This window comes from Falco naumanni, chromosome 9 (genome assembly GCF_017639655.2).
Source record: "Falco naumanni isolate bFalNau1 chromosome 9, bFalNau1.pat, whole genome shotgun sequence".
NCBI classification, from domain to species: domain Eukaryota; kingdom Metazoa; phylum Chordata; class Aves; order Falconiformes; family Falconidae; genus Falco; species Falco naumanni.
In genome coordinates, this window is record NC_054062.1 from 42,566,678 (window position 1) to 42,585,298 (window position 18,621).

Consider the following 18,621-nt stretch of genomic DNA (forward strand, 5'->3'; position numbering starts at 1 on the left):
TTTATGCCTTTTGTACTTAAATGTTTATGTGCAGTGTATAAGCAGCCCTTGGAACAAGGCCTGAGAGCCAGGTCTAAGATCAGTACCTTCTTTGCCTGCGTCTGTGCAAGATGTTTTCTACAAATAGCAAAGCTCTACCAATTTCCACTGGGAAGAAAATGCAAAACTCTATAGGAGCCATGATCCAGATTTCTCCTCCTATTGTGAGAAAGATCTTTGTTATTAGTAGCATCTTGCAACTGTAAGAAACAGTAGCTCACATCACACCCATTTCTTTTAGCATCTTTTGTGTTTCCTACCACATGCCCTCCAAACCTGCTGACGAAGGGACACTTACACAATGCTTCAAACTGCATATTTGCACAGAGCTTTAGGTGCCTCGTGTCAGGCAAGAACTCATGATACACGTACTTACTTTCACTGGTAAAACCTGGGACAAAAAGCCTTCAGGCACAATTCCTTTATTTCACGGAGCAAACTCTCAGAGGAGCCCACCTCCAGTCAAGTCATTTCATGTCTTTGAACACCCAACAGCTTTTTGACACCATCTTACAGACATACTTACCTGGGCAGCTCAGAACATGGACAGAGACAATACATGGTGCCTTGCACCTGTCCATGACTCCTAGAAGAGCCTTTATGAAGTCCGTATCATGTAGTTAATATGTTCTAGACTCTGCTGCTCTACTCTCCAAACTCCTGTTCTTTCCCCCATCCTCCAAAACAGTCAAACCACAAATTTCTGCTGACAGCTGCATGCATTGAGCCCAATTTCCATTTAGTTTTTAAACAAAATATTTTCATGAACATACGAATTACTCAAAATTCTCACTGCTAGGGGTGTTTCAGGGAACTGTGAAGAACAGACTCTGAAGAGCATATACTTTTAGTTAACAATAGTTCTGCCTGGACACAAATATTATAAAAAAAAAAAAAAAAAAAAAAAAAAAAGAGAGGTCAGGATTTCATCCATAATGATGCAGTTTTAAAGCCTACGTAACTGATTTAACACAGAACAAAGCCAAGCCCCAATGTTTGTGAAGTTTTAGAGCTTCTGACATTGTAGGTTTCATGGAGTCAGTGTCATGTTTGACCATTTTTTTGCACCCAGCTCAGTAATAGAGGCAGATAGGCACTGGCACACAGAACAAAAATAGCCATATTACCAATGTTTCAGAGGTGCAAAGTATCCCTGCCCTCAGATACATGAAGGTTTCATTAATTTTACACTCAGAAGAAATCACAACAGCTGTTTGGACTGACCTGCTGCTAGAACAAAAAAATCCTTCCCTTTAATTCTTCTGCTAGCTTAATACGTTCTAGCCTGCATATTTTTCCAATTACCTAGCCTTTTACATACACCAGCTAACAAAGGATACGCAACACTTGATAATCCTTTTTAAGTGGAATGTTAAAGATTTGTTCAGACTTTGAAACATCAGCGTATTTCGAAAATTCACATTGTCCTGTTCATACTTCAGTCTAGGTACACATATTTGGCTATGCATCGTACTGGCTCTCATGGATCATATTGTGCAACACTACCTACATTTCTACTGCAGACTCAAGCCAGGATGGAAACTCTACCCAGACTGCTCTGTGATATTGTTCCTTTTTCTTAGAATCTTAAACACAAGAAGGAACTTGCCCTCATCACAGTTATCTTCTGAAATGAACACTAGATGTCTTCACCCTTTCTTGCAAGGAATCACACAAAGACCTGGAAGAACTAGAGCCAGCAGTTAACTACCAAGAAACTTACTGGGTGGCATGTCTTGAATGCAGAATCTCAGAATAATCTAGAGGAGTGACAAGATTTAGTCTTCTAGAAACACAGATGTGTCTACACATTAATGAAAAAACAAAAGGCAATAGCGTTTCATTTACATAGAAGTTTTATTATCCTTCAACCTCAGCTGGTACTGCATTACTCCAGCCTTAGCAGATTTTGCTCCCCTAGGTAGACAAGTTTTCAACCGACTGTCTCTGACTGAAAACATCTAGGCTAGGTCAAATTTTAGACCCAGCCTTTCATTAATACAGTCAGACACAAAAGAGCAGTTGAAATCCTGACCACCTGAAAGGCTGCAAAACAACAAAACAAAAAAACAAAAAAAGATCCAGGAGGATTTTCATAATTTGATTAGAGATTAGAGAATCTTTCCTGTGCGCTGATCACTAGTTAAGAAGCAATTAAACTGCATGTTCAAGAAACGGATGCACTCTACATTTCAAGCTGTGATCAGAAACATGTGCAACTAATTTTCCACTTATGAAGCTTGTGGGTTTATCTTCTCAGCAGCTTCAAGGACAGATGGAAGGCTGACTTTGTCTCCAAATTCTTTCTCACGATGCTCCAGTAAAACACCCTAGTTGAAGACACAAGAGAGAAATTCATACACTAGTATCCCCATGGGAGAACAACTGACCAGCACCTGAACAATTCCAGAAAAGAAACTTGGTCTCACAGGAGGCATAAAAGCCTCCTAGACGGCCTGCAGTACCTGTCTTCCTGCCCCAATCACATATACTCCTCCCAGGGTGAATCCTTCCCCTTCTAGGTTACCACTATATCCACTTCTCCAAGCACGGAAGAAATTTTGCCAGACTCCAAAGCGGAAGAATCCTGACATCATCATTTTTCGTCTGCGTGGACCATAGAAGCCTTTCTGCAGGGAAACAGAAACTCATCTCAGCAAACAAAGTTAAAAAGACTTTTCCTACCAAATGAAATTCAGGAAACCAGCTGATCCGGTATCCAAGAAAGGCTGCAACACACAAAAGCTAACCAAGCATATCTAAAAAGAAATTGCACCTGAACTAACCTCTTTAACGCAACACCTGACCATTTACCTCCACACAGCCAGCTAGTGGTACTGCCACCATTCATGTGGATTTTAAGCTAATCCACATTTATTTAAGCCCCATGTACATCCACATGCCTACTGCTGACAACAAGGGTTCTTTGCGCTAAACATATTTTTTCTTGTTTTTGAAGTATGGCAATAAAAATGCTGGTAAAGAGATAACAGTGGTGCCAAGTCCTTGAAACTTTATCAGCCATCTGTTTTTGGTTTTGTGTGTGTTTGTTTTTTATGGGATTTTGTGTTTGGTTTTTTTTTTTATATCACAATGATTCTTTCACACAGGCAGAGTGAGGAGGAAAAGTAAAGGTATCTTTCTAGTTGATTTTGAGAACTATGTATTCTTTTTCCTTCAGAAGCCAAATGATTTCTAAATGCATCTTCTGGGTTAAGGAGTAAGCAGGGCTGTGGTTTTCTAGGACCTGAGATGGGCAATACAGCATGTGCCAGTGCACTGGGACAAGCCACATCACTGCAATTTGGCCTGTACATCATGAATTAATTATTTCTGTCAGCTTCACACCTTGATTCATACACCATAAACACCAGCAAGTCACACAGCCACTGGAAGAAAGAATAAATATTAATAGGCCATATTGTTTACCTGTTAAAGGGGAGCGGAGGAATAATGCTGCAACAGCATGTTATCAGTGCACAGCTACAGAACAGTTTGTAAGCTGAGCAGGATATATATATATAGACAAGCAAAGCTAATTAACTTCTTAAACTACAATGCTACTAAATCCTTTTTCATTGAGAGCACATTCTATCTATATTATTTATACAAGGTCTTCAAAGAGGACATTCAACAGCTTGTTTTTAAACAAAAGGAGAACACTGACTTCACTATACCTTTTCATCCAGAAAGATTTCTCCTCTGAAATAATGCTGGAAATCCTCCACTTCAGTCCCTATCTTCTCTTTCACAACAGCATAGAGAGGGACACCCAGCTTGGACAGCTGAGGTTGCAGAGAGGAGAGCTCAGAAGCCTCCTAAGAAAGTAAAAAAGACCCAAACATGTCAGGCAGTAAACGGATGTTGGAAAGCTTCACCTTGAACCTCAAAAGCATCAGAAACACACGTAAATTCTAGCTTGAGGCACAAAGCAGAAACAGACCTGTAAATCAGACATTTAAGCTAGTTCTACTCTTGGGCAGGTCTTCATTAAATTTACTAAAATTTTTTTCATTAAGCACGGAGGGAGATTTTTTTCAGTTTACTGGATAAGATATTAAAATCCTGAAGAAAACGTATTTTTAACTCAAAGCTGCAGATACACCTTGCCTGTAGCTAGGGCTACAACTATCTTTTGAAGTGTTTACAGAACAGTAAAAAGATACTGCCTGCACTTCGCTTAACTTTCTTCCAAGGCCAGAATTTCTAATTTTTTTCCAAGTAGAAATACACCTTATCAGCCTTTTTGCAAAATATTTAGAGGGCTCTGTGCAAGAGCAGGCTATACAAGTCTAGAACAAGTAATGGAGTGAAGATGTACTCTCCTACCTAGATCCCCCAGCAAAAATAATCAGGGAATTTCTTCACACACCTTCAGTATTCTAGAATCATAGAATCATTTAGGTTGGAAAAGACCTTTAAGATCATCGAGTTCAACCATTAACCCAGCACTGCCAAGCCCAGCACCAAGCCACGTCCTCAAGTGCCACATCTACACAGCTTTTAAACACCTCCAGGGAGAGCGACTCCACCACCTCCCCGGGCAGCCCGTTCCAGTGCCTGACCACCCTTTCGGTGAAGACATGTCCCCTCACACCCAATCTAACCCTCCCCTGGTGCCACCTGAGGCCGTTCCCTCCTGTCCTGTCCCTTGTTCCCTGGGAGCAGAGCCCGACCCCCCCTGCCTACAGCCCCTGTCAGGCAGCTGCAGGGAGCGATAAGGGCCCCCCCGAGCCCCCTCCTCTCCAGGCTGAGCCCCCCCAGCTCCCTCAGCTGCTGCCCATAAGACTGGGCAGACCCTTCTGCAGCTTGTTGCCTTAAGAAACTTAAAAAAAGCACTACTGCTTTTTCTGGTGAATAAGGGAAGTATAAGGTGTCACTGCTCATCTGCTGGGTTTTTTTGTTCTGCTGAAGGAACTCCTGCTCCCAAAATTTGCGCAAAGACCTCTGAGGTTTCCAACAGATTAGAGTACGCATTGAAACTATGTTTCTTCTCATCTCCAGTGGAGAAAGGCCATTTTTACTTGACAAAACTCCCACAAAAAACTCCATGCTTTGAAAAGTAGACACAGTTTACAGGACCGTCCCTTAGCCACCTAACCAAAAAGCCTTAACTCAAAGGCTTGAAGGACATTAGAATTTAGCGAGTATCAAGCAGGAGACAGATAGGGGTGAACAAACAAGAGAAAAGATATTAGAGAAAGACATCAGTAGGTGAAAGGGTAAGGGCAGCTTTCCAGTCCACTACTCTTTTTCAGAAGAAATTAAGAAGGATGCATCAGCATCACAACCAAACACTGAGTAGTGAGTGGTTAGAGTTTAAGGATCATAGCTTATGCTTGTTGGATCTTTCCTCTCTTTTCTTAAAAAACTGGTAATTATTTATTTTCTGTTTTCCCCTCAACAAAATGCCTTATGATCTTCCTAAAAGGGAGGTTAATAACAATTTTACCTGGCATTTTTTATACAGTTCAAAACTCTCATAACAAACAAAACAAAAAAGATCTGTATTGGAGCCTAACATGTTTGAGAACCGATGTTCCAATGGGGTGCCCTGTAAAGCCACAGTCTCTAGACAGTGAGCAATACCATCAAACCTTGTTTAACCTTTTGGAGAAAGGCACTTCAGCAGTTTGGTGGGGTTTATTTTAGGTCTTCTTGCTTGGCTTTTGGGAGGGGAGAGAGCAAGAATGATGTAAAAGCATAGTTAAGTTTTAAAATTCTCAAGAGATTAGACTCCAAGCAGCATCTTAGGACTAGACCTGGTTTGTTTTTCTCTACTGCTATTTAAAATTGATATAATAAGACAAAGTCTTTTTTTTTTTTTTTTTTTTTGTGGGCAAACTGTATCACAGAAAAGCTGTGCAGCCTTATCATGGGGCTGTGACCATTTCATTTAGTCTGTGCAACTGTTCCCTTCTTTTTGTAAAAAGCAGACAAGCACACCCTAGCAGAGTACTTTCTCTCTCCCCCAAGCAGGGACAACCCAAAAGAACAATTCCCATTTCACTTTGTCGCTCAGACAGTTCAACTGTGGCTCTTCTGCTACTTCAGACTGCTTGAGTTGATACCTACAATATTTAGCAAGCCCATGGCACTTTCACAATGACTGGAGTACTGGATCGCTCCACAGCTGGCTCCAGACTATGAGATGTACAAGTGCAGTCCTGTTAAAGTATCTTAAATAACAAAAAAGGAATCTGACAATTTAGGATGTAGATGATAAAGATAAAAGACACCGTATTTCTTAAATCTACAGGCCTCAATTCTCAAGGATCCAAGGGCATCATTCCAGTAGCATTTGTGAGATCCTTTATAGTAGATAATGGAAGCAAGTCCTCCCACTGGTACCAGGCCGGTGATCTATAAGTTAAAATAGCCTCTTTTCTATGCCACCACTGTGTCCAGGGAAGTACATATTCCTTCATGGTGCTGTCAAAAAGGACAAAGTTCAATATCTTTTCCAAGGTGTAAGATGGCAGGAAAACAGTATATTTTGTCTCTTGCAAAAAAATAAAAACCTACCGCCTGCAGGTTAACAGGTATGGCAAGTCACCCGTACTCAACCATTCTACCAGCTCAAAGTCAGTGACAGTGGGGAAATAAGCTGCTGTCACACTATAGAGAAAAATTAACAGACCAAAAAAAAAATAAAATGCAACTGAACTGTTCCTAGGAGAAAAGCAGGAGTCAACTCACAAAAATGCTTTGAATATACAACAATCAACAATAAGTTTACTTTAGACAATTTAAAAGCTTTTTCAAACACTTTCACAGTTAAAATACAAAATTAGTCTTTGCCCTAATTAGCTGATCAATGCTGTAACTGCCTCTGTTTTGGCATTTTTTTTTTTTGTTTGGATTTTTTTTGTTGTTTTTTGCTGTTTTTAAAGTTTTGAACCAAAACCAAGAATTAGAAAATTAAATTTCTCTCACCTCATTTTTTTCTGGAATAAGAAAAACAACAATTGTTTGAATTTTGTGCTTTATTTCTATTTAGGTGGTTAGCATTAAAAAAATATATATAAATAATTAATGAATCCCTGTCTGTATGCAAAAGCCACAGTCAGGCATTTAGCGCGTTCTCCTCCTGCCTACGCTACACCTGTTCAGAAAGCAAAGTACTTTAATCTTTAACCTTCCATGAATGCTACACATACTTAAGCAGTTACTACTGATGGGAGCGGATTCCTTAATTAAGTGGTTGCAATATTAATTACTCCATGTTACAGAGCGGTGAGTAACAACATAATAGCTATTTTTCCCCATAGCTATGAGAAAAATAATGTCCAAGGTGCAAGTTATGGCTGTTCTTAGGCACATGGTATGTTCAGATTATATTTTAAGTGTCTCCTTGTGCCTCCACACAAGGAGCCTAATGCCAGCTTCGTGTCCCAACCCACCTTGTTATGGAACAGTAACCCCTTGTCTTCAGACTCCTTACTTTCCTGCCTCACATTCAGCATTCAGAACAGCAAGGGACTCCTCTTTATCCACTTGTTTTCCTTGGGGTTTTGTTGTTTGCTTTTTTTTTTTTTTTCTGATGAGCTTTACCTGATGGCTTTCTGCCAGTCCAGTCTGGGGCTGCTTTTGACCAGAAACTACCTGGCTTACAGAGATTTATTTTGGACATGTGGAACACAACTAGCTCATAAGACTCATTACCAATCGGATTTTGTATAATCTCCCTTTCTAATTACCATGGCCTAGGTCCCCGGCAGATGTAAAAATCACATAACCACTACCTTCAGAAGGAAAATGCTCAGAACCTAGACTATACAAACCACCAAAGAGAACTAAGTATGCTGTTAGCTGGTGACAAGTTTGGGCTAGGAAACAAGACCTTTCAGATATCTCAGATGTATTTGATGACCACCCTACTCACCACCTCCCTTTACTTAAAGGGAATCTGTGCAAGTAGAGCTCAGCTCTCCCTAATTAATCCCCAAGCCCAGCAAGTACCTCTCTGCACAAAAATCATCCAGGTCTTCGCACAGCCATGATCACTGCACCATTCTTCTTCCATAGTTCTCCTGCTTTGAATGTTCTTTGTTCTGTTTATGCAGGAAAAAAGCATCAACAAAAACTTCAGCCATTCTTGTTTATAATGATTAAAGCTTTAAGGAGCAACATAAAACACCACAAAAATTTCCACATTCAAATACAGTTCTATATAAAAGAGAAAAATTCTATATGCATAACAGGGTATTATTACTTTGCTGATTTTTAAAAGTGTGTCATGTTTCATCCAGAAATAACAGCTTTTGATTGCTTTTCCTTCATCAGAATTATTGGCTATCAAGACACCCAACTAAGAGTTATAACTAGGAAAGACTAAGAAAAACTCTTCCAACCCTGGCCTTACAAACATTCTTATAAAAGCCCAGTTACTGAAGAATGTCGGCTAAAACATCCATAATCTTACCTGACCCCAAAGTTTTTAGCTCTATCTCCTCCAAAAACTCCAGTGTAGCCTTTTCTGGCTTGGACAAAAACAAGTCAGTATTAGCAAGGACAATCCCTGTCACAGCTGCACCGATGGCTCCAAGACCAACAGACCACATGCCCATGGTGAAGATCCCAAAGTCAGGCAGGAAGGACATTTCTGGAAAGAGAAAGAAACAAGCAGTTCTTAAACTGGACATCAATGATCCCAGACAAAGAGGAACTGGATTAAAAAAACCAACTAAAACCTCACACAGATATTTTTGGTTTGACTGTAGACAATCTGTATATGTGGATGTATTGGAGGGAGTAATGTTCAGTTATCATTTTCATGCTTCTTATTTCATTTACCATCATTAAGTGTTAGGTTTTCATAAGATACATTACCTCTAAACTGCTAGTGTTACATAGCAGTTTTATTTTATGTGATCTTAATTTGAAATTTTTTTTTAAATTAACTTTTGCAGTTATATTGTGGTGGACTTGGTGGTTGGACTTGATGATCTTAAGGGTCTTTTCCAACCTAAATAAATCTATGATTTATTAATGTACTCAACTGGGTTTTAGAAGATCTAGATTACATTCCAGTTCTGTGCCTGACCCACACCAAAACTATTAACAAGATAATCTTGCCTTTTCCAGCTACTGGACTCACAAAAACATTCATGATTAAAGTGCTTAGTTGCAATGAGGAGAAAGATGATTGAAGTATACATGTGTAATAAAGAGCATCTAACATGATGACCTTTATGATAGCCAGTAACTTAAATTATTACAGTATGACAGTGGTAGATTTTTTTAGTTCATTTTTTTTCCAAAAAGAAACATTTGTAAATTAAATGTTTCCCTCTCTCCAATATATATTTGTGCAGTTTACAACTATACCACAGAAGAATTAAAAAAAAACAAACAACAAAAAACTTTTTATCTGGTTCACCATAACTGGTAACCTTTCCTGTTCCTTACAGTTCACCACTAGAACCAAAACAGGCGCCAAGCCAAAAAGCAGAGACCATCAGTCATGCCTGCAGACAGAAATATGTAGACTTGCAACCATTTTATTAGACACAGTGATCCAACATTACAAACATGCCTTGGACAGCACCTTCTACATACTAACCCATTTCCACTCTTGCTAAAGAAGATATGACATCGGGAACAAACAACTTAAACTCACACCCATCAGTTAGAACTGATAACATTGCAATGGAAGCCATTATATACACATTTCCAAGTGTTAAAGTACAAACATACTTCTTGTTACCAATGACTCCGGTTCGGTGGCAGTTTTGTTTAACTGTCATCCATCCACAAACACCCTACAGCCCAATCCTGACCCTTGCACATGTTTCACAAGCCTGGAAAGATCTGCCAGCCACCTTCCCGGGAGGCAGTACCAGTTAAGAGGATGCAGGAAAGCACACTTAGCCCTGTCTCATGGACAAAATTCAAGATCCAGCTCTGAGCAACAACTGGTACAAGAGTCATTGGAGTTTTGGCAGTATAAGAAGTCAGTGTACACTTACATCACAGCAGTTATGTGTTACAAAGGGCTATAGATTTGCAGCCACCCAATTTTAGTATTACACAATACAGAGAATCAAATTTTTTCCAGAGCCATCTGCAAAACCCTATTCCCTGACAAGACTGTTGTGGTAAATATTGCTGTCTGTATATACTTTTGTATGGGAGAGGTCTTTTTTCTATCATAAATATAGGAAAATATTACTATTTTGAACTGTGACTGCAATAAACCAGAGACACACTTAGTATTTATCCCCACAGCTAGCTGTTGCCAGAATTCAGAAAGCAAGAACTAGTAGCTCCTCGCTTTCGTGCCTAGGATTTTCTGGGAGAAAATCCCTTTCCATCCTTAAAACTAGCTCCAGAATACTACTGACAAACAAATACAACCAGCTGCTTACCTGCAAAAACAGCTAGAAAGCATTTGGTTGAAAAAAGAAAAAGGGAAAAAAAAGAAAAAGATTGCTTTGTTCTTTTAACAGTGTACTTGGCTCCAAGGAAGGCAATATCACAGTATCTAGAAATGTGAGCAAGCCATGATCCCAAGCAGGAAACAAGGCCAGTCTACACAAACACAACACAGATAAAAGAACAGATTCTACCCCACCTCACTTATTTCCAACCAAGGGAAACTTTCCTTGACCATATCTACTTTTTCTACATTTTATCAAAGTCATAATGTACTGACAAGTTTTTGGTATCTGTCTTTCACTCGTATCAGAGGTCATCCTGACTCCAGCCTTAGGAATAATCAAAGTGTAGTTCAAAATGTATTGCCATAATGCAGCAATATCCTCGTGTTAACACTTAAAATCTCTGTGGCATACTCAAAAGGCTACAGCCCTGCTGCCTCCCAGAGCTGGATTATTCAACTATTCTTTGGACTTGGATCTTGTCTGGTAAAGAACTCTTTTTCTCTTAATTTTTTAAATTATTTTTTAAAAAGTAATTAATTAATTAAAAAAAGAGAAGGGAGTAAAAACCAAGTATTAATCCCTTGTGCATGTCATTTGTATATACAAATGTTATGAAATCTGTGGCAACTGATTAATGAGTGGATCCCCCATAGCTTTTTATTGGCATTATTATCATTGCTAAAAGCCAGCTTCCTCTCAGTTGTAGCTGAGAGAGAGATCATTAAGCATAGTCAACACACCTTTTTAGTTCAGAGGGACTCTTTGATGTCCCCTCAGTGACAAAAAAAACCCAAACCCCTATTCAAATATGCAAAATCTTTTGCTATTTAAGTAAATAAGGGAATGGAAGAAGCAGCTTTGCATGGTGATACTGAAATTCCTCCCCTTCTAAGCAAGCACCATAGTGAGCCACTCTGAATAATATGCATGGGAAAGAGCCACCAGGATTATTAAAACATTTGCTAAGACAGGCTGAGCCCCAACATATCTATGTCACTGAACCCCATGTGAAGAGATGAAATGCAAAACAGCTGAGCATTTGCAACTAGCAGTTTCGTTTCTGTTTAGCTGCCGTTTATTAAGGAAATCTGAAGCTCCAAAAAACTTCACAATCCTCCACCCCACCTTAAAACACAAATGCTACCACCTTGCGATCCAACTCTATGAACTTTTAGACATGAAATGGCAATGCACAGTAAGAAAATACAACAAAGCATCCCATAATCCATAATCCATGAGGAGAATATACAACAGGGCATCCCGTAAGACTTTAACATTTAGATGCAGGCACTCACCAGAACCCATGCAGCCTGCACAAGCATCAGCCACCACCAGCTCCCCCTGAATGCGAGCGCTGGCAAGAGAGAAGACAAACTGCACTGGCAGGCAGGACCAGGCAGGAGTCCAGCTCTTAAGCCTGGTGGACCAGACCCAGTTCTCAGCGACTTTGAGCAATACATGCCACAGTCACCCTGCAACAGTTACGAAAGAACGGCTGTCCAATCCACAGCAAGACTGTTTTAAATGTATCTTAATCATTTAACTTTTTTTTTTTTTTTTTTTTTTAAGCGAACACATGGTTACCCTCTTTATGGGGTGGGTGGGTACAGGGAACAGGAATTACACAAAGCTGTTTTGAAGCTGGGAACACAGCACTAAACTTAAGATTTGCATGATAAACTGTGTGCTTCAAGTCTGCGTTTTTCACAAGTAGTATTTTCCCAATGTTTCGGCTTATACTATTTCTAATCCCCACACACATGCACACTGCATGCCATTACAATACAAACAACCCTGGAAACAATTACAAAGCCTGCACAATATTGGAAAAAAGTTTCAATATAGAGGCTGTACTGGTGAGTTAACCCAGCATTTCTATGCTCTGTTACTTGCTTTAGCGGTAACATCCCTTTGCTGAAGAACTGCATTTTTTCTAGAACTATCACATCTGCAGGCTCTCAACCCTGCTAAAACCTCCAGCAGGGAACCAGCACTTCTCTTTACAGAAAGCAGAGGCCAAAGTAAAAAGGAAAAACATCTTTTTGTGTGTTTTTGTGGTGACCACACGAGATGTTCAAGATCACAGTGAGTAATTTTATAGTCTATTAGTACTCAGCTACCCAGAATTTAAACAAGCCTAGTCTTAATCCTTTTTGAAGTGCCAGTTGATGGTCTTCACTTTGTGTCAAGACGACCAGTTTAAACATGGCTTTCTAGATGTCTCATTTCCCTTCCACCTACAACTGGAGAAAAAATTGTCATGAAGGGGATAGCTATCCCTAAACATTTATTTTAGCAGTGTAAACATGACCCATTGCAGCTGTGTCAAAAATCTGGAAAGCCTGTGTTTTCAAGTTGTCAGTAAAACTCAGGGTAGCACACAGATTTCCTCACATACTTTTCCTAAGACGACAGTGGAGCAAAAGTGGAAACACTCAGTGGGTACTTTCTCAAGCAAGATTGCACCAACACATATACCCTAGTCTAAAATGGCTTTGACCATTGCTTATTATTCCCTTCTCTTCTGCTGCCAACTACCCCAAGACATTCCATATTAAGCTTAAAAATCTTTCAGAGCTTTGTCACAACTTGCATACCCCAAACAAGTTGAGCTGATTATTTTTTATGAGACATTCTCCCCCAAATGAGTCATATGATTACAAATATATTTAGTCCCATAAAGAAAATTTACAATTCACAATAACCTGGTAACATGCTCATCAAGATTTCATGAGCTTTTAAATACCATTAAGGATGACAAAATACAGCATCCTGACCCATCTTCAAGATTAGCCCTGCTTTAAGTGGGGATTTGACCGAAGAAACTTGAGAGGTCCCTTCCAACCTAAACTGTCCTTTAAATGCAAAAAATCAACACACAAAGAAGCCTCTTAACATTTCTGATGGTATGAACGTAATTTTCACAATGTGAAGGGATTTTTGTCTTTTCACCATTGTAAAGATCCTGTAAATTCCTTGTGTTGAGAGTAACGGGCATCTTTTTACACTTCTTCCCAGTCTGCAAATGTTTCATTACTCCAGTACAAAACAGCTCTTGGCTTTAGCTGAAGGGAAAGTTGCTGTGTCAAGCACCCAAACCACACTCCTTCCTTAGAAAGGAAGTTAATTGTTAGACCAAATAATCTCCCCCATTCTGAGATTTTTTTAAAGAAACCCAACATCTCAACAACCCTTTTCTTTTGAGCAAGGGAGAGCAAAGAGCTATGGCCCAACGCTTTTGGAAGTCTTCCAGCTCTCCAAATGTATTCAGAGGGAACTGGCAGATAGATACCATGTAGGGGAAAATTCACATCTCTGCTCGATCAACAAAATGGAGATACCATGGAGACAGGAGGAAATACCTTGAGCACAGAACTGCAAAAAGTCCTTACGTGAAGATAATACTGGCTAAACTCACTGTGGGGTCTGCTGGGGACCCAGAGCAGGACAGCTGCAGGCTGCAGCAATGGGGAAAGAAGGGGAAGGCCAACAGACCCACTAATGGTGCAAATCAGTGCTCACTAAAAACACAGGGACCCAAGTGATACAGGGCAGCAAGTGGTCCCTCCCGTTCCAACCCAGCCATAACTCCTGCAAATCCAAACTTAAACTACTTTCCCACCTTTTGGGACCCTTAGGCCTCTCTTGTATTTTAACTTCCACATTCCTCACATTCCCAACATTCCTCTTGCCATTCCCAACAGCACAATTATTCATCGCTAAAAGCAAAAACCCAAGATGATCACTACACATTTCAACTCAAACCCACAGGGCAGGGGATGCTCTATGCATAAACCAGGCTGTAACTCACGGGAAGGCCAGTCTGCTGGTACACCCGGCCAGGAACCTTCCCCACCGCCTGGCGGCCCTCAGCCGGCCCGGGGAGATGCGCCCTGCGCTGAGGCCGCTCCAGGCTGGTGCTTCAAGCAGCCCGAAGGCGCGGTCAGGGCGTTTCTTCAGTCCGAGCGGAGCGATCGCACCTGAGGCTGGACCACAGCGGTAGGAATGACGCCCGAAACGGAGCACGGAGCCTCTTCGCCGGGCCTGCTGCCCTGCTTACACCCAGGTTAAGTTACACGGCAAACGGGGATGCACCGAAACACTCAGTCATCACCAGGACTGACCTCATCAGGACCGCAGGCTTCAGAGGTCGGGGAAAGCTGCGGGGCTCGGCCGGCGCGGAGCTGCCCAAGCCACCGCGGCCCTGCAGCGCGGAGGGGTGGCGCCCCACGCCTGCCCTGCGCGGCCCGCGGCGCTGCCGCCCCCGGCCCCCACGCCTCGGCAGCCGCTGCCTGCGGCGAGGAGGCAGCGCAGCCCCGCGCCGCTGCGGGGACAGGCCGCCCGCCGCACCCCCCCTCCCCCCCGCCGGCCCGCACTCACTCACACTGCGACCCCGCACCGCGCCGCCGCCGCTCCCGCAGGCCACATGCGGCGCCGGGCACCGCCCCGCTGCCACCCGCGCAGGCCCGGCGGCGCTGGGTGCCCTTCGGCCCGGCGGCGCTGGGGCTTATCCCCGGCGTCAAGGACGGGCTGCGGTGCAACCTCTCACTGCCTCCCGGGACCTATTTTTCCCCACTCGGGATTTTCTTAGCTTCTGGCAACGCTAAGAAAGAAACGAAATATATGCTAAGAGACAGCACTTAAATATACTTAAGGCACCCCCCACCCCCCCAACTTAATGACTTAAGTCTAAGAATGTAGTGAGCTTATCATTCCAGTACTCTGATTAATGGAGCACTCAGAATGCTTACATATATTGCATTCAAGAATATACTTGTTCAGAGAATCCAGCCAGTAACATGTCACAACATCATGTAACGAATGCGCTCTTCAGTTGCTTGTGGTCATTAGGCACTGCTCCAGCCAGAAACCCAAGGGGACTCATCTTCACTACCTTGGGACTGTTTCCTGAGGTCTCCACTTAACCTGGCACTTAAAATAGTGAAAACCAAAAACAGTAGTAGCAGTGACAGCACAGTCTGGCCAGTAACAACAGCAGCTCAGGACAACGAATGCCATCTTTTTGATGGTACCAGAGAGTCTACATTCCAAATGACTGAGAGCCACTGGTTTTCAGCATATCCCAAACTTTTCTAGACCAAATGGCCTTTTCTGACCTCTCTCTTAATTGGGAGTCACTGGCCACTCTGGTTAGACCTGCTCAGTTTACCTCTTATTTGCAGCTTATCTTCAGCACATACCTTGTTTTTTTTTTTTTTGAGGAATCTCACCACAGAACAAGTTCTCTAACTGGAAGCAACAACAGCCTTGGGATTCTGATCTAGCACTGATCAAACTGGAGGCGACAACATGCCACTTGTGGTGGGATGCTTCAGAAACCATCACCTGGAAGCCTGCCTGGACACCCCGGCAGAGCCCTCTGAGCCCAAGCCCAGCGGCTGGCTGCTCGGTGGGCACATTGCCTTGCCCCTACAGGAGGGCACAGTGGCCCTGCGCTGCTGGAAAGCCACACCGACTGGCGGCTTTACAAGACACAGCCCCGTGGCATCATGTGGCTTAGTACACGTCGGAATGGCACAGTCCCAGGCAGCTGCAGGGAAAAGATTTGGGGTCTTCTTGCCCGAAATTGTGGTAGCTATGCTTTCATCTATACATGTGCTTTTACAAATCAGATGGATTCTAAAAAGCACTGAAGTCACGCAGACTTGCCAGCAATTAAAAAATAACCTAAGGAAACTTCATGGCAGAAACAGCATTACCAGACTACCTGAAAGAGCTGGGGAATCTGGCAGGACTGAAGGGTTTGGGGCTCCTTTTCTTCCTCGGAAATATATGAAACCAATTAATATCTGTATTTTTTCTCTAACCAGTGTGGGAAGGGTCTCTGCCAATACCAAACATAATAGGTTAAAGGGGCTTTCTCACCATTTCTGAAATGCAGTCAATGTTAGCGTATACGTAGCTTTGCCACTGTGACACAGCAATCTTTGGAAAAACACTACAACAAAAAACTGACTGATGAATTTTTTCAGCCATGATCATGTAATTAAAACCCTGATTTCTGCAGGCTGTCAACATTCTTCTCTTCTGAATTTTATAATGGTTGTGGCTTCAGCTGTCAACATTTGGCAATGGTAGAATTGCAGCTCCATTATTTTTGTTGTCATGGTAAGCACACAAAACAAAAAGCCCATTATTTTTTTCTTAAGCAAGAAGTTATACCTCTTAACTATCTGGCATCTGGTCTTCACGATGCAAAGGCAGCCAGTATTCGGGGGGGGAACCATCTATGAACCTATGACAAGATGAAAACATCTTTTTTTTAAAAAAAAACAACATTCTTTGCTCTGGGTAGGAGTCCATTACAAGGTATCAGGCAAGAGCAATAAGCAGTTAATCACAAAAATTACTGACTTCATTTGTCTCTACTGTAAAAATGAAAAATGCAGAAAAATCTGAGCCCATGCATCTGGATTGCATCAGTATCTTCCTACTTCACAAAGCAGTGAAATCCCTTGAATGCATGCGCACTTCTAGTAGATGCAGAACTCAAAGGAAAACGGTGTCATGAAAATACTGGAATCTAACCTTCTCTTGACTACATCTCCAGAAAAGTCTGCTTTCCATGAAAACCTACTGTGTTGCATAACTGGAGTTGCAGCAACAATTATTTTGTCCTTATTAGACTACCCTTGCCTTTACTGCTTCAGAAAGTTATTGAGATTTTGGCAGGGAAGTCAAATGGAAATTTCACTTCTTTGGTTTTCTGGTTTTGCCACTGGATAAAATCATATGGTAATTGATCCATAGTAGTTCAGTTTTTCCATACACCTATTCAGATGTTATTCTCTTATGTTTCCTCTTAACAAAAAAAAAGTGAACAATAAAGTCCCTAACACACATGAAAAGAACATTTCACAAAGCAACAGGCACCAACATTTTATTTTCTAGTTCTCAGGTTTTGAATAGTGTTCTTAAAAAGCACACTGATTCTCTACCTGCTTTCCTAATTCAATTTTATAGCAGTTAAACTGACTGAAGAGGATCAGTCTGTAAACTGCTAGTATATCAGTTAATTAGATTTCCCGAGCATGTCTGTGCATAAGTCACCCAGCATGCACTGTATCAGTATCTATGCTAAAACATGATTTAGCATTACGAAATTTTCAATTCATGTACAGAATGACAAAGCTGTGTGTTACTTCAGAAGTTAATTATTTCTATTTCTTGTCAGATCATGCTTCCATAGATCAGCTTTAGACCAAGGGCGTTGTTAGACAAATGGCTTATACTAAACAAACTGTCTTTTCTATCAGGAAACACGAGATCTCAAAAGCAACCAGGAAACAGACAGTGGTGGGCTAAGGCAGGATCCAGGTCCTACAGTAGTAGAGTCTGTAGAAGGGTTTCCAGACTAACTGAGATTTTCAATATTGAGCCACTAAGACTGGGTGCAGATAGACAAAAACACCTCTTGAACTTTTCAGCCATGTGCTTCTAAAGGCATATCTACACAGATGCAAACTGGCATAGATTTCAACTAGACCAGGCAAAAGTAATCTCCTGTCTGGAGGCTGTACGATGCATGTGGTAGTGTTTTCAACCCCATCCTGATCCTCAGGAAATAAAAGCACCAGTCTGTCCACAGCCAGTCTGGACACAGGATCTCAGATTTATCTTAAGGTAGATCAGGGTGCAGTAGGCACAGAAGAAACCGAAGGACCTACAGGTCTTTTGAAATCAGTTTCACCCACATGAGCAGTTCACAGTGGGACACCAAGAAGAGATTTGTGCAACACCCGCCATCTGGACAGGAACAGGAAGAAAGAATTAGCAAGTCTTTTTAACTGCTACACAGATGCTTATAACAAATCCCCCTTGGCAATAGCCTACTAAACAGTGAATCACAGAAAAACCTACCGTTTAGAACAATACAATAGATAACTAAAGCCTTTGGAAAGAGTAGATGAGGTCATTAGTCCTCTCTGTCCATCAGCCTTTTAATATCTTTACGTCAGGCAAGTGTAATTAAAGCAGAATTGAATCTCAGCGGCCTATAGTTTTTCTTTGTCCTGTTTACTGCAGTGCTAGCTATATTGTTATTCTATTTGATTTTTTTTTTTTCTTATGCTAGGTAGGACATCGAGGCCTAGTAAAAAAAGTTATTTTTAATGACTATTCAAGCACTAGAAGAACAGTAATCAAGTTTCAGGCTCTATAAGCAAAACCAGGCTCT

At 41.5% G+C, this 18,621-nt stretch overlaps 1 protein-coding gene across 5 annotated transcripts; it reads right to left on the bottom strand.

Moving 5' to 3' along the window:
* Positions 1-1,877: 1,877 nt before the first annotated feature.
* PRXL2A (peroxiredoxin like 2A) lies at positions 1,878-14,942 on the bottom strand. Of its 5 annotated transcripts, none has more exons than XM_040607125.1 (6): positions 14,809-14,942; positions 8,465-8,644; positions 8,002-8,093; positions 3,717-3,857; positions 2,505-2,669; positions 1,878-2,369 (listed from the first exon to the last, which is right to left on the bottom strand). In XM_040607125.1, the coding sequence occupies exons 2-6, from the start codon at positions 8,640-8,642 to the stop codon at positions 2,271-2,273; spliced, it is 675 nt and encodes a 224-aa protein (XP_040463059.1). In that variant the 5' UTR covers positions 8,643-8,644; positions 14,809-14,942; the 3' UTR covers positions 1,878-2,270. The 5 variants fall into 5 exon arrangements, with proteins under 5 accessions (XP_040463059.1, XP_040463060.1, XP_040463063.1 ...); XM_040607126.1 differs by having other exon boundaries at positions 14,805-14,940; XM_040607129.1 differs by lacking the exon at positions 14,809-14,942 and adding an exon at positions 14,549-14,671.
* Between the last annotated feature and the right edge of the window lie 3,679 nt (positions 14,943-18,621).